A 15,562-nucleotide genomic window follows, 5' to 3' on the forward strand; every position below is an offset into this window, starting at 1 on the left:
GAGTGGTAAATCTGAGTCTATCATTTTGCAGGCTACTTCCCATAATGTGTTTGCTTGTAGATCCCTCCTCCTATGCATCAAAAATATATTTCTCAGGGTTTGGTTTCTGTGAATCATAAGCTCTAAAACCTTGGGCAGTTGTAGACATCTGATGACATGAGTAAAATTGGTGGTAGGAAAACATATCGAAGTGGTATGTAGCGTTTGCTTTAGTACTGTTTTTCTTTATTATTTGTCCCCCAATGGGAAGAATGTGATTTATCTGTATGGTAGGTAGCAGATTTTTAGAAGACAGTACCAGAGAGTATATGAAAGAGGGAAATGATTGATGCAGTATTATTTTTTTTAAACTCCCAATTACCATCTTTATAAATGCTAAGTTTGCTATCTAGTGTGTATCTTAAATTAATATTGCTGCACTAGTAATTTTTAAAAACTCCTACTTGTAAAGTAAACAGTTCATCTTAGTGCCATATTTGCTGTTTTCAGATACCGCTCCACTTTGTTGGAAAGGTGTTCTAGTGACATTCCACAGTAGAGTAAATAGATTGTAAATGTAATCAATTGGTCTATTTTCTGGAGTACTGCTTACAGACATTATTATCTCTACTCTTTCAGGTAATATCGTGAAAGTTTTGTCTGATGTTAAGTGATACGTTAATTGCCAAAATGAGATACTGCTGTTTTCTCATGAAATAAAGGAAATCAGTTGAACCAAAGGAGTGGAACTAGAAGAAGTGTCAGCTCTGTATGTTTTTCTTTTGAGCTGACTTTGACTCTTCTCTGAAGTGGGAAACTCCCACAGATAGAGAAGATATTTTTAGAACATTAGATACAGATTGATTGTAACTTTGGAAAGTCAGTAATTCCTGTGAAGACAAAGTCATTACATGACAATACAGGCTGCTTGTGTGGTTGAACTGAACTTTTATCCTGAGGAACATTTAACCTCATTTCATTTAAAGCCCCTTTAAGACTTCTAATTTGCCTTCTTATACTGCAGAATTTTCCTCTAGTTTCACCTATTTAGGCTCTTCCCAGTGCTTGTTAAAAAAGTTTGAATTCAGTTAGGTTATACTAAAGTACATACCCAAAACTGAACACAGTACTTGAGGTGCAGTGTCACCATTGCTGAATACTGAAGTTCTTACCTTAGACTGAATCCTTCCTCTACTGCCTAAACCTTGTTATTTCAGGACATATGTAAATTTTATTGAGTGAGCATCATAATCTTTGAAGACTTTATGTACTTGTGTCATTTTTAATTAGAATACAATAAAATCATATTGTCCAAGCATTGTAAGATTTCAGCTGTTGAACATTAACCATCAAACATATACTATGTGGAAAATTCCATACCTTTTATCTTTTCAGCATTTTACTACAGCACACTCACTGTTATGTACTTCCTTCTGACAGTGGAACTTACCATAGAATCATTAAGGTTGGAAAAGACCTCTAAGATCATCTAGTCCAAGTGTCAGTCCATCAACACTAGGCCCACTAAATGCTGTCCCTCAGTGCCACATCTACTCTTTTCTTGAAAACTTTCAGGGACAGTGACTCCACCACTTCCCTGGACAGCCTGTTCCAATGCTTGAGTACTCTTCCAGAGAAGTTTTCCTAATACCTAACCTGAACCTCCCCTGGCACAACTTAAGACCATTGCCTCTCATTCTATCACTAGTTACCTGGGAGAAGAGGCCTACACCCACCTTGCTACAACCTCCTTTCAGGTAGTTGTAGGGAGCAGTAACGTCTACCTTGAGCCTCCTCTACTCTAAACTAAACAGTCCAAGTTCCCTCAGCCACTCCCTGTAAGACTTCTGCTTCAGACCCTTTACCAGCTTCATTGTCCTTCTTTGGACATGCTCCAAGGCCTCAGTGTCTTTCTTGTAGTGAGGGGCCCAAAACTGAGCGCAGTACTTGAGGTGCAGCTTCACCAGTGCTGAGTACTTAAATTCTTACCTTAGATTGAATCCTTCCTCTACTAACTACCTGTGGTAGAATGGCATCTGACCTGAGAGTTCTTTTATACTAGCCCTACAGTGAAGAATTCCCCATGATCATTTCAGCCACTAGTCTTGGTAATTAATACTAGTAATGAGGGAGATGAGGACAAAGAACTCTTTATCATCTTTTTTTTTTTTCCCTTGGGTTGTAGGGAAACCCAGAAGACCTGTATTTTAACCTTAGTTTGTTAGTAAGCTTAACTTTTAGAACTCTCTTCCATACATGTGTCTTTCCATGAAGCTGCCTATCTCTGGGGTACCTTAAAACCTCTTTGTTTATTTGAGTTTCTTTAGAATCATTTGGTTTTGTTGTTGTGTAGAAGAAAAAAAAAAAAAAGACAAAGAATCTAGTGGAAAGGAGTGCTAGGGTAACAAGCTTCTCAGCAGGTCTCAGTCCTAGATAAACTTTTCTTTTTTAAAACAGTGACTACTTTGTTCTCTAAATACTGGTGGGAAAAGTTGACTATCTAGCATAGATGAGATAATAACAGTATGTTCTCCACCTACAAAAATGCTATTGATTAGATACACTGTAGATGACAACCTTCTTGTCAAAGCAAGTGGTACGCAGCTTATATAACTAGTTCTTCTTTAAAAGACACTGTAGACGTAAATATTCCATTGAAATAACTCTTTCAAAACACAAGGCAAAATTACTGAAAATACTATTTTGTGTATGTTAGAAACACTTTTATTCTGTAGATTTATTATTGCCTTTTTACATTTTACTTTTCAGGGAGAAGTGTGGGGTTGTATAAATTCTTCTTTGCCAGGTAAGAAATACTAGTTTACTATTCGGTTGTGATGCTTGTTCACTAAATGTGTGTTTCAGTGTTCTGACTGCTACCTGCACTTGTAGATTTCATGATGATTTAATTAATGATTTTCATTAGGCTTCCGTTACAAATTGTATTTTGATTCTAGTTTCTTTTAGTCTACACTGGGTTACCTGAGCCTCTTCTTAAAAATGCTTCTTTTGTTTACCTCTTTAGAAAATATTAAATATGTTTTGTGTGCTTAAATGGGTATGCTTCTGTGACCCATTCAGGAAATATAAGAGAATTCCTTTCCTTTAAAGGCTTTCACTTATTTCACTTATTTGTGATATTTCATATATTATATGAATATGCCTTAACCTAATATATAAAATCATGGGTTGTTGCAACTTTGATCTTGCTTCAGTATCATTGTGGAAAAAAAAAAGATGAGTAATAGGCAGGAAGGAGTAAGAACTGGTCAAAAATGATTTAAGAAATGCAGATGATAAGATCAGGAACCATGTTGCCTGGTAAAGGCAGATTTGGGAAGTTAAAGCACTGATTGCAAGACAAGACTGTTATGTTAGAAGGAGAGGCCAAAACTAGATGAACTTGGACTTAACTAGTACTGTTGTATTTATGTGTTATTCTTAAAGGTCTGAGTGAAATTAGCATGCTATTGGTTGAAAAAGTGGTACTAAGTGAAAAGGAGGATATAGCAGTTTTAGATCTATCCGAATTTCTGCCACTGTTTCAGAGGCAAACTTGAGTCACATGCAGAGAGATTTGCTGCCTTAGTGTAAGTGAAACTGGTAAAATTTATAATTTCTTAAGGAGTTGTAGTAATTTTCTCACACCTAAAACCTTGTAACTTTCTAGTTGCTGCTGGTGTGGCCTCACTTTGAGTACTGTGTGCAATCTGGGGGACACAAGATAAGGAGAACATAAAACTATTAGAGAGCATCCAAAGGAGCATTATGAAGATGGTGAAGCATCTAGAGTGCAGGACACATGAGAAGCACCTGAAGTCACTTAGTTTGTGAGACTGAGGGGAGACCTCATGACTACCTATGTCTTGCTCACAAGGGAAGCAGAGGAGCAGGCACCAATCTCTTCTCTGGTGACAGTGACAGAGTCCAAGCGAATGGCATGGAGGGGTTACAGCATTGTAAGTCTTTGTTAATGAACCACTCCCTACTTGTCTTTCTGGGCTATCTGGACTGTTGTGAGGCCTCTTCGGTTTCTATGAGGTAGGATTTTATTATCCTCTAATTTATAGGGAGAAGCTCCTTCCTCAGTAGTGACATAAATTGTTCTCTTTTTATAACATCCTCATAGACAAACTCGTAAAGCATGGATTAGATAAGTGGACAGTGAAGATGGATTGAAAACTGGCTCAAGGATTTATTATCAGTGGTACGAAGTCCATCTGGAGGCCAGTATCCAAGGGATCAGTACTGGTTCTAGTCCTGTTTAACGTTTTCATTAATGGTGTTACAGAGTGCACTCTAAGCATGTTTGCAGATGATACAAAATGGGGAGGACTGTTGATAGATCAGATAGTTGTTCTCTACATTGACGACATCCTCATGTTGGGCAACTTTTTTGAGAAAGGGAAGAAAATAATTCAAATCCCTCTAAAAGCCAGTTTTGTCATAAAGCAAAGTAAGGTCAAGGGGCCTTCACAGGAGATCCAGTTCTTAGGAATAAAATGGCAAGATGGATGTTCCCAGATACCAATGGATGTGATCAATAAAGTAACTACTATGTCTCCACTAGCTTACAAAAAAGAAACACAATCTTTCTTAGGTATTGTGGACTTCTGGAGAATGCGTATTCTGGATTACAGTCTGATTGTAAACCCTCTCTATCAAGTGACCCAGAAGAAAAATGCTGTAACACTAGGCCTTGAGGAACAGCAAGCCCTTGAACAAATTAAACTGGAGATAGCTCATGCAGTAGTACTTGGGCCAGCCCAGACAGGACAAGGAGTAAAAAAGCATGCTCCACACTGCAGCTGGGGAGAATGATCACACTTGAAGCCTCTGGCAGACTCAAGGTTGTCCATAGGGTTTTGGAGTCAAGGATACAGAGGATCCAAGGCCTGCTATACTGCAACTGAAAAAGAGATATTGGCAGCGCATGAAGTGGTCCAAACAGCTTCGGAAGTGATTGGTACCAAAACACAACTTTTGCCACCCGACTGCCTGTGCTGGGCTGGATATTCCTCTCCACACATCATGCAGCTGATGCTACATGGAGTAAACAGGTCACACTGATCACACAGTGGGCTCAAATGGGGAATCCCAGTCATCCTGGAGTCTTAGAATTGATTATAGATTGACCCAAAAGCAAAGAATTTGGAGTATCGACAGAAGAGGAGGTGACAGGTGCTGAAGAGGCTCCACTACACGAGAAACTGCCAGACAATGAGAAGAAATAGGCCCTGTTCACTGATGGGTCCTGCTGCATTGTGGAAAAGCTTTGGAAGTGGAAGGCTGCTGTATGGTGTCCTACACAATGAGTTACAGGAGCTTCTGAGGGAAAAGGTGAATCGAACCAATTTGCAGAAGTGAAGGCCATCCAACTAGCTTTAGACATTGCTGAACAAGAGAAGTGGCCTCTTCTACCTCTGCACAGACTCCTGGATGGTGGCAAATTCCTTATGGGTGTGATTACAGCAGTGGAAGCAGAACAAGTGGCGGCACACTGGGCTGTTGCATTGAGGAAAGATATTGCTGCCCTGGTAGAAAACATGGTTGTAAAGGTAGGTTACATAGGTGATCACGTACCCAAGAGCCATGCCACTGAAGAACATGAAAACAACCAGCAGGTAGATTGGGCCGCTAGGATTGAAGTGGGTTGGGTAGATCTGGACTGGCAATGTAAGGGTGAAGTATTTCTGTTTTGGAGGGCCCATGACACTTCAGGCCATCAAGGAAGAGATGCAACCTATAGATGGGCTGGAGATCAAGGGGTGCTGTTGCACAGATTATCCATGAATGTGAAACATACACTGTAGTTAGGCAAGCCAAGTGGATAAAACCTCTTTGGTATGGGGGACAATGGCTGAAATATAAAATATGGGGAGGCGTGGCACGTGGATTATATCACACCCACAAACCTCACCATGGCAAACGCCATGCGCTTACAGTGGTGGAAGCAACCACCAGATGGCTGGAAACATATCCCGTCCCTCATGCTACTGCCTGAAATACTGTCCTGGGTCTTGAGAGGTGTGTCTTGTGGCAACGTGGTACCCCAAAAAGAATTGAGTCAGACAACAAGACTGATTTCCAAAACAATCTTATAACCACCTGGGCCAAAGAGCACTGCCTTGAGTGGGTATATCACATTCCCTGTCATGCACCAGCCTCTGGAAAAATTGAACGGTACAATAGAGTGTTAAAGAGTACATTGAGAGCAGTGATGGCACATTCAAACATTGGGACACACATTTAGCAAAAGTTACCTGCTTAGTCAACACTTGGGGGTCTGCCAGTTGAGCTGGTCCAGCCCAGTCAAACCTCCTACATACTGTAGAAGGGGATAAAGTCCTGATGGTGCACATAAAGAACATGCTGGGCAAGACAGCCAGTTTTGTTCTTGCCTTGGGCAAAGGCAATCCTATTTGTGGGATTGCTTTTGCTCAAGGACCTGGGTGCTGTCAGGGGGTAATGCAGAAGGATAGGGATGTCTGTTGACAAGGTGATCGAGGTGATTTGATGTTGAGTGAGAACAGCCAATAATTTAAACTGTATGATGCTAAAACGCTACGTATTACTGTATGTCATCATTATTATGGTTATTATATGCCTTGTTAACAGTAGCACACTCAGAAGTATCCCGGTTAAAGAAGAATGACCTCGAATGAAACCAGAACTAACTTCTGCATGCAGTAACCCAACACTATGAATCATCCATCCTGCACTGAAGGACCGCTTTGACAGATGGATCTTAAAGTTATGAATGAAATGAATACCGTGAACCATAGTACATGAATGGCCCATAGACTGTGGGAATAATATGCGAGTGTGTATACATCAAAAAGCAAGATAGGTGATGGTAATTAGGATGTGTACAAATTGTGGGACCTGAGCATGGTATAAATGGTATGGAATAAGGAGTGGACATTATCTTAGTTTCACCTGGGATGCATTTTTTCTTCAGAGTGTCTGGTATGATGCTATGTTTTAGTTCTAGGAGAAAAACAATGTCAGTAACACACTTATGTTTATAGTTTGTGCTAAGCAGGAGCTGGGGGGGAAGAGAATTAGGATAGCTGACTTAAGCTGGCCAAAGGGGTATTCCATGCCATATGACATCACGCAAAATGAGTTTTGAAGAGGGTGGGAGTTCACTTTACTTTCTTCCAGTGCTTGGGAGACTAACTGGGCATCAGTCAGGAGGTGGTGAGCAATTGCTTGTGCCTCAGTTCTTATATACATTCGAATGTATGCGAATACTATATATGTAGTAATAACTATTATCCTTTTCTCTATCTTAGTAAATAGTTTTGTCTCAACCCAAGAGTTCTGTTGATTTTTTTTAAATTCTCTACTGCATCCCATTGGGAAGGAGAGAAGTGAGCAACTGTGTGGTGCTCAGCCACCTGCTGGATTAAACCACAACCGTGTTCTATTAACTGTCTTTTATGGCTCAAAAAACGTAACTAGGTTGTGTTTTATTGTTCTTGCCAATACAGTATTACAAACCTCAAAACAGTACTAAATGTTAAGAAACTTAAGAAAAATGTGTTTTCTGAAGGTGAATACTAATCAGTGTTTTAATGGAGGATTTCTTTTTAAAAACGGTGAGTCTGTCAATGTTTGTTTATGAAAACTAATAGGCCTACAGTATGTGAATTACTTCTTGGTGTTTCAATAGGAAATTAAAATTTCTTTCTTATTGTGCATACATTATATTATTGAAGAAACTACTTGCAAAACATGCTTCAGGAACTCCAACTGGGAGGGCAATGGAGGTGGGTCAGCAACCTATAATCCTAGGTGGTAACTATACTCTGTTCTTAAGCTTTCTCATTTTCTGTAAGCGGACTGTAGAAGACTTCTTTGGAGACAACAAAATGCTGACTTGATCTTTCTTGTGCCAGATGCAAACTATGAATATGATGAGCCTAGTTGTTTTTCAGTTTCTCCTTTTTCCATCGTCCTTTCTGTTCTTTCGTCTTGTTTCCTGGGAACCACTGTGATCCGGTTTCTTTTAAATTTTCAGAGCGTACACTATTGCTTTCATCATGAAATGCATGCATCAGGGATCACATTCCAAGTTTTCACTGTTGTGCATCTTTCTATCTTTGTTTCTGACCTTAATACTCTTGTGGATGCCATAATAGAACATTTTTAATAAGGAAGAAGAATGTGTGGTTTTTTGTGATTCATCTCAGTAATGTAGTGTGGCATCTGGAAACTTCTTTGAAAGGAGATGTGAGACAAGAGCATGTGTCATACAGCTAGCTCCCCTTTTATAGTTCAGGGATCAATAATATACTCCTTATCTTTTAATTTGGTGGATAATCAGATATATCAGGCATGTCTAACTCATGGACTGCATGCGGCCCAGCACAGCTCACTCTGCAGCCAGCCCCTGGCCCCAGAGTACAAAGGTGGCAGCTCTGCCTTGCCTAGTGGCCCGGCCCTTGGTGTGCACCCATTGCTCAGCAAGAACCAAACATCAGTGTGCGATTGGCATTGTCTGTGCTGAAACCAGGGCATGGGAAGGTGCACTGCAGTGCTAACTCAAGTTATGGCAAGTAGTTGCATGTGTTTTGATACGTTGGCTAAATGCAGTCCTGTAAACAGTGAAAAATGTGCAGCCTTGCTTTCCATCTTCATACAGGAATTTAAGAATGGGTTTCAAGATTGCAAAAAAAAAATTACCAATTTGTTTGCAACTTCATTTTAAGTCAACATAAATACATTACCTGTTAATTTTCAAATGGAATGTACAGAGTTGCAATCAGATATTCAGCTGAAAATTTTGATCATGTCTCTTTATTAGACTTTAATAAGAACTCTCTTAGCAGAGAAGAATATCCCTTCCTTCACAGTCATGCCTTATTCATGTAATCACTTTTTGGCAGTACGCACATTTATGAAGAATTATTGTCAAGGATGAAGCACAAAAAGAGTAAAATTTCATCAAAAAGCTCTAATGAACACCTTAAGAGTGCACTAAGAACTGCAGCCCCTTCCACTGAACTGGCCTGTTGCATTGGTTTTGCAAAAACAGGGTCAACTATCCCACTAGTTTTATGTTTTTGCTGCTTTTTAAAAAAAGTTTTAATGAAGATATTAAAAAAAAATGTTACTTATATTTAAATTGTATTATATATTTTACAAGGGCTACTCTAAAAGTAATGCCTCCTATTTTATTATTTTGGCCCATAATGTTCATCAGAGGTGTATGTTGTTGATATGGCACTAGAGGTTGAACCTTCCTGCCAATATTCAATTACATTTTGTTTCTGTGTGACAGATGGCAGCAGAGGGTCAGTCTGACAAAATTACATCTGATGTGAAAGTGTGTGATGCATAGGTGTGGAACAGAATTCCTCCGTGCAGAAAAAAATGGCATCTATTGACATTCATCAGTGTTTGCTGAACATTTTTGGAGACCACAGAGTGGATGTGAGCACAGCGAGCCAATTTGTGGTGCGTTTCAGCAGTGGCAACAGTTACAGTGGGTCAGCTCCATTGGTGCAGACTTTTATGAACGTGGCATACAGCCTCTTGTAAATCGCTAGAAAAAATGCTCAGCTAATGGTGGTGACTGTGTTTAAAAACTGTTTTGTAGCTGAGAATCTGCTCTATCAAGCAGAATTATTGTGCTCATTTAAGCTGTTGTAGTTTCCATGAAAATAAATAGGAGACATTACTTTTGGAGCAACCTACATATACACGGCCCAAGACAATTGCTCTTCACTGAATCTAGCCGAGGCAAGCCAGAATGTTGGACACCCGTAAGATATATGGTCTTCAGTCAATTAATTGTGCACTGGAGCTGCATTTTTGTTAAGAAATGTTTGTATTCAATTATCTTGATGAGAAAATTAATGTTTAAATGTTAAAGTTGCTATTTTAAAATTGCAGTGCGGTATTTTTATGAAACTTCTGTTTCCACAAGCTTGTTTGATAGGCTGAAATATCATGAGTACTGAGCCACTTCCCAAGAAAAATGTAACCATGGCTGAAGCTTACCAGCATTCCTAATTTGGCATGCAAGTTTGATTAATTCTTTTAGTAGAGTTCCTTTAAATGTATTTCTAAAAAACATAGGCTCTGTCTTGCAGAAGATAGGGATGTTTGTGGGGTATATTTTACTTCTGTCTTACGGGTTTTTTTTGTTTCTCAGCTATGATTATTCACTGGTTCATTTATTCAGTGGCGACATTGCCACTAAGGCTATACAGATGAATTTATCATACTTTTTCTCCAGCATGTAGCTGGTTATTACATGTTTTTTTTCTGGAAAACTTGTTCTTATATTGCATGTGATATTTAATATTTTTTAGATTTTTTTTACCTTAAAAGAACCTTGTAATATAAATCCTACTGAATTATTGTTTTGATCAAAAGGAGTTTGATAAAAAAGTGCTCGAGCAACTAACTTCTGTGTTATCATAGAATAAGACTGCAAAGATCATCTAGTCCGGTCTAGTTATTTGTATGCCTAAAATAGAATGTAGAGAGTAATTGTTTTGGCAGTTAACAAACGTGTTGTTAAGCATATTTGCATGACTTCAGTGTAGACATGCAGTTACTTTTGAATTTAATTTAAGACAATGCATCAACTTAGAATTTTTGAGCATTTTTTACAAACTGTTGATGTATACACAACAATAATCTCAACACTTTCAGAACGATTCTCAGTCTCTGAAAAATAAGATCCTTACCCCGCTTGTGGGAGTGTAGAGTGAGCTGAGTTTGCTTTTGCTCGTGGCCTTTGCTTCTGCTTTCAGCTGAGTTGAATTGGAAAGTTGAGCTAAGACACTGAGCAGAGGTGAAGAGATACAGAGTACAGTCTTCAAAACGATGATCAAATCAGTGCTATACTGTGCATTGACAAGGTCTGGCACATGTAGTTGATGTAGTGCCTCTTCAGGCTGACTGCAGTCAAGCTGTTCTTTGCCTTCGCCTCTCATTCCTTTCCACTCAAATACACAGTTCTGCTACCATGCTTATGTCAAGTGTTAATGTTTTAATTTGCATTAAAAAAAATTGATATTTTAATTTGCTGGAAAATGTTAATTTAGCTAACGATTTTGATTTTTCTTTATAAATTCACTATTACAACTTATTGCAGAATTCTCTTAACTGTGTAACTTCATGATAAGTGCAGAAAATGACACTAGCAAATTAAATAGATAAAGGTAGAAAGTAAGATGGAAAACACTGAAGACAATTGTGGATATTAAAGTGTGTTGTTAAAGCAAAGAAACGGCAGACAAAGCTTGAAGAAGAAATAAGAGTGATATTCTGTGTTAAGGAAAATTATAGAAAAATACAGTGCTGTTGAAACCAGTAAGAGGATGTATCAGAACAAGGCAATTTTGTTTCTTTTCTAACATTTTTTTTCTTTTGGTTTCTGTTGGCTTATACTTAATATTAGATAAGAAAAAACTGATATTTCCAGTCTATACATAAAATGGTTTGGATAAAACACCTTTAAATTCAATGTATAGAAAGTACCTAATTGACAAATTCTAAATTTTTTAAGTCATGGATTTGCTTTTCTTTTCTTGCTTAAAGTTGGTTTGGAATGACTTCATAAATTCTAATTAAAATATTATCTATAAATAGACTTCTTGAACAAGAACAGGATTATCATACTTGAAAAGTAACCTACTTACAGTGAGGGAAGGAAAAATGATAGCATGGTTCTCTTGCTACTGTAATATGTACTGTAATTTTATTTTTAAAGGAGTTCTGAAGAAGTCTGACGGTTGGGTTGGTTTAGGTTGCTGTGAGCTAGCTATTGCTGTGGAATGTCGGCAAGCGTGTAAACAGGTAAGCCTTTCTGTTTTTGTTTTTTTTTTTTTCCATGATTAATGTCAGATGTCTCAGTGTTGAACTCACTCATGTGTTACAGTTCGTGACTTACAGGCTTAATGAATTTTTAATATGAAAATTAAACTGTCACACAGACTTCTTACAATTAGAAAATATGCAAAACTACCTGGGAAGTACTAGGATGATAAACATCACCAACCAAATTTCAAGAAGCAAAACAGGGAATTTGCATTCTTAAAGTGAGTTTTCAACAGAACAGAAATTCCGATGAAATGAAAACCTAGTTAAAAAGATGGGAGATGAAAAAAAAAACTATTATCTTTTTATTTTTTTGTTGTTGGTGGTGGTGGTGGTGGTTTTGTGGAGTTTTTGTTTGTATGTGTTTTTAGCCATTCTGGAAGACTAAGCTTCTGGCTGCTTGCCAGGACTTTCTGAGCCTGAAGTTTGAAGACCTTGGTTGATAGCATTTCCATTGAGAGAATTTGCTTTTCTAATGAGTGATGTGTTGTATGTGCATGTGTAAGAAAGTATACAGCTACGCTCTAGGAGGAATTTTCTAGTTAACAAGATCTGCTGTTTATTGTCTAACATACTTGGGGACACCTTATCATATTGAATTTGAGTGCCCATCTCTTAGCATTGGGAAGGTGGTGGGAGGCAATCATTTGATTTTGAGCCAATTCATCGTAATCAGATGAATTAAAAAGTGTTCAGATCCATGAGGTAAACAATATTTTTTCTAATACTGAGACCTGATATTTATAAATTTGAAGGCTTTGTCATTTCTTACATATATTCTACAAATTATTAAAGGAAGCAATTAGGTAACATTTAACATCTTTCTTTTTGGTAGTGGAGGTGGTAACAAATTAATGCTAAATGCTTGCCAATATATTTTGACCTGGGCATGATCATTTAGATCACCAACAGTTTTAGAAGAAGTATCATCACAATAGTTTCATGCCAGAATTGCACTGGAATTCAGTAAGAAGCCGAATTTCAGTGTATATCAACTGTCTAGTTCCTCTGCATAAAAATGCTTACTGTTATGACATGCTAGCCTGCAGCTGTTAGGTAGTTATTTGTATTTTGTTGTTGGTTTTTTTTCTTCTCTATGTTAGGCGTTTTTATTTTTTTTTAATGGAAAATTAAGGCAGGGAGGTAGTTCTAGCCAATAGTTCTTGTAGTGACAAACTGATAAATGGTGGTTTTGCCAAATTGTTTTAAGGAATTATCACTTCTCATAGCTTATTACTCAGTTACCCAAATTAAAAGAATAAAATTCGGTCATGTAATTAAGTACTGGTATCACTATTAAAAAAAGAGGATCAAACAAACATGTTTTATTAATAGTTTTCTAAGGCTTATGAAGTCACACAGCCAAGACTGGAACTGTCCCCTGTTATCCCTGTGGTTGCATACAGTTCTGCATGGATAGTTATTACTGTCTCAGCCTAGCTCTGTGAGACCACTCAATCACAACTTACAGGTTGGCAAGTACCCTTAAATAATGTCATTCATTACCCAGGTAGCTGTCACGGAAACTCACCTGACTAGGGAATCGGAGGGCCCCCCTGAAAATACTCCAGTCTGTGCTGGAGAACTCACGATTCCTCTTGTCTGCGGAGAGTCTGGAGAGCTTGTCCCATCTGGGTTGCCAAAATTGTCACTGAAATCTGGGAATAAAACTCACCAACCCGAATGACAGAGTAGAAGTCCGAAGTCACTTTACTGCAGTGCAGGGTGCATGGGGGAACACTCCCTCCCAGCATGCACAACCATGATTGAAAGCACACAGATTTAATACATGTTAATATGTGAATATTCATACAATTTCTACGAAGTGCCCGCCTATTCCTAGGCCATATTAAAATCGAGTACTGTGCATGCACTGTGTTAATTTGAGGTTCTAGTAAGAGGTCATTGGTGATTGTATCCAGGCAAAAAGGTTGTGTGTTACATAAGCCAGGTCACATATACAGTCAGAAACCTATTTATAAATAAATATTGCTGTTCACTAGATTTTTGATTGATGCTTTGACCTTGCTGTGGTGCCTTTTATCAGCCATAGCAGGGTACAGTTTACCTCCTACTCAAAGCCGGTGGAATGCTGAGTCTCTGCTTTTTAGGCTCCAGATGTCCTTTTTATCTAGAAACAAAAACTTTCCCAAGAAAATAGTTCTGCTGAGACATTTGAATTAATTGCCAAAGTAGTTTTTCTAACTACTTCCATATACTTTTTTCAGTATATGTTTTAATGCATCTTCTGCAGAGTCCCATACTGCTTATAACTACTAATAAATAGATGACTCCTTCTAGAAGTGAGGCTAACCATCCTTTCAGGGACCATTCTCCTTGCAAGACTGGACTAAGTACCAACCCCTGGGGAGCACCACTAGCGACAGGCCTCCAATTGGATTCTGCGTCATTGGTCACAACCCTCTGAGCTCTGCCACTCGGCTGAGTTGTTAGTTCTCAAACCACCTCACTGTCAGCTGTCTGTCCCACACTTCCAAAGCTTAGCTATGAGGATGATATGGGAGACAATGTCAGAAGGCTTGCTGAAATTAAAGTACGCAACATCTACTGCTCTCCTCCCATCTACCCAGCTGGTCATGGCATCGTAAAAGGTTACAAGGTTGGTCAGGCCTAATTTCCCCTTGGTGAATCCATGTTGGCTACTACTGATAACCTTCTCTGCCACTTGCTTGGAGATGACGTGCAGAATAAGTTGTTCCTTCACCTTCTCAGGGACAGAGGTGAGGCTGACTGGCCTGTAGTTTCTCAGGTCTTACTTATTGCCCTTTTTGAGGATTGGAATGGCACTGGCTATTCTCCGGTCTTCAGGCACCTCTCCACTTCTCCATGACCTTTGAAGGATGATAGCAGTTCAGCAGTCCCTTCTGCCAGCTCCCTCAGCACTTGTGGATGTGTCCCATTAGGTCCCATGGATTTGTGTGTGTTGAGTTTGCCTGGACAATCTCTGACCAGCTCCTCCACAACCAAGGGGGAGTCTTCCTTGTCCCAGACTCTCTTACCTCCAGGGTCTAGGATTCCCAAGGGCCAGTCTTAGCGGTAAAAGGCGTTCAGTAACTCCACCTTCTCTGCATCCTCTGTTACCAGGGTACCCGCCTCATTCAGCAGCCACTCTTCTTGCTGGCCTGGCTTATTCCCTAGGTGCTTGCAGGGGTGTGACCATTGCCATTTTGGATCCCACCCCCCAAGTACTACAGTTTAACGCTCTCCTCACTGTGTTAGTCAGCCTATTCTACACAGGCGGATGCCATTCCTCTCAAACAGGTCATAATCTTCGTAAGAAGTCCCATTTTCATAAAAACTGAAGCCCTCCCACTGTCACCAGCCATGTAACCAGGAATTCGTATGCATTTTATTGTCTACTTCTAGCTTTCCCTCCAACTGGCAAAACTGAAGAGAAGATAACTTAGGTGCCAGTGTTCTTCACTTGCACTCCCAGGGCTTTATAGTTTTCTTTGATTCTGCCCATGTTCTGGATTCCAGTGTCGTTTGTGCCCAGATGAAAGAGCAACAGTGGATAGTAGTCTGTTCTCTTGACAAGCTAAGGTGCTCTCTTGGCAATTTCCCGGATCTTAGCTCTCAAGAAGCAGCAGATGTCTCGACTCCCTGTCAGGCGGGCAGAGGGAAGCCTCAGTGCTTTTTAACAGGGAGTCATCCACTACAAGCATGAGGTGTTTCTTTGTTAACATTGGAATGGTTTTTCCGCTCCTCTTCTTTGATCCAG

At 39.2% G+C, this 15,562-nt stretch overlaps 1 protein-coding gene across 5 annotated transcripts in view; it reads left to right on the forward strand.

Annotated features, from left to right (window-relative positions):
- The window catches only part of RECK (reversion inducing cysteine rich protein with kazal motifs), a 68,618-nt gene that overhangs the window by 13,403 nt on the left and 39,653 nt on the right, over positions 1 to 15,562 (forward strand). For all 5 annotated transcript variants that reach the window (XM_021388371.1, XM_021388373.1, XM_021388369.1 and 2 more), the window contains 2 exons: positions 2,749 to 2,785; positions 11,714 to 11,799. In XM_021388371.1, coding sequence (XP_021244046.1) covers positions 2,749 to 2,785; positions 11,714 to 11,799 — 123 coding nt within the window. The remainder of the gene's footprint in view (positions 1 to 2,748; positions 2,786 to 11,713; positions 11,800 to 15,562) is intronic.

This window comes from Numida meleagris, chromosome 2 (assembly GCF_002078875.1).
Source record: "Numida meleagris isolate 19003 breed g44 Domestic line chromosome 2, NumMel1.0, whole genome shotgun sequence".
In the NCBI taxonomy this organism is placed as follows: Eukaryota; Metazoa; Chordata; class Aves; order Galliformes; family Numididae; genus Numida; species Numida meleagris.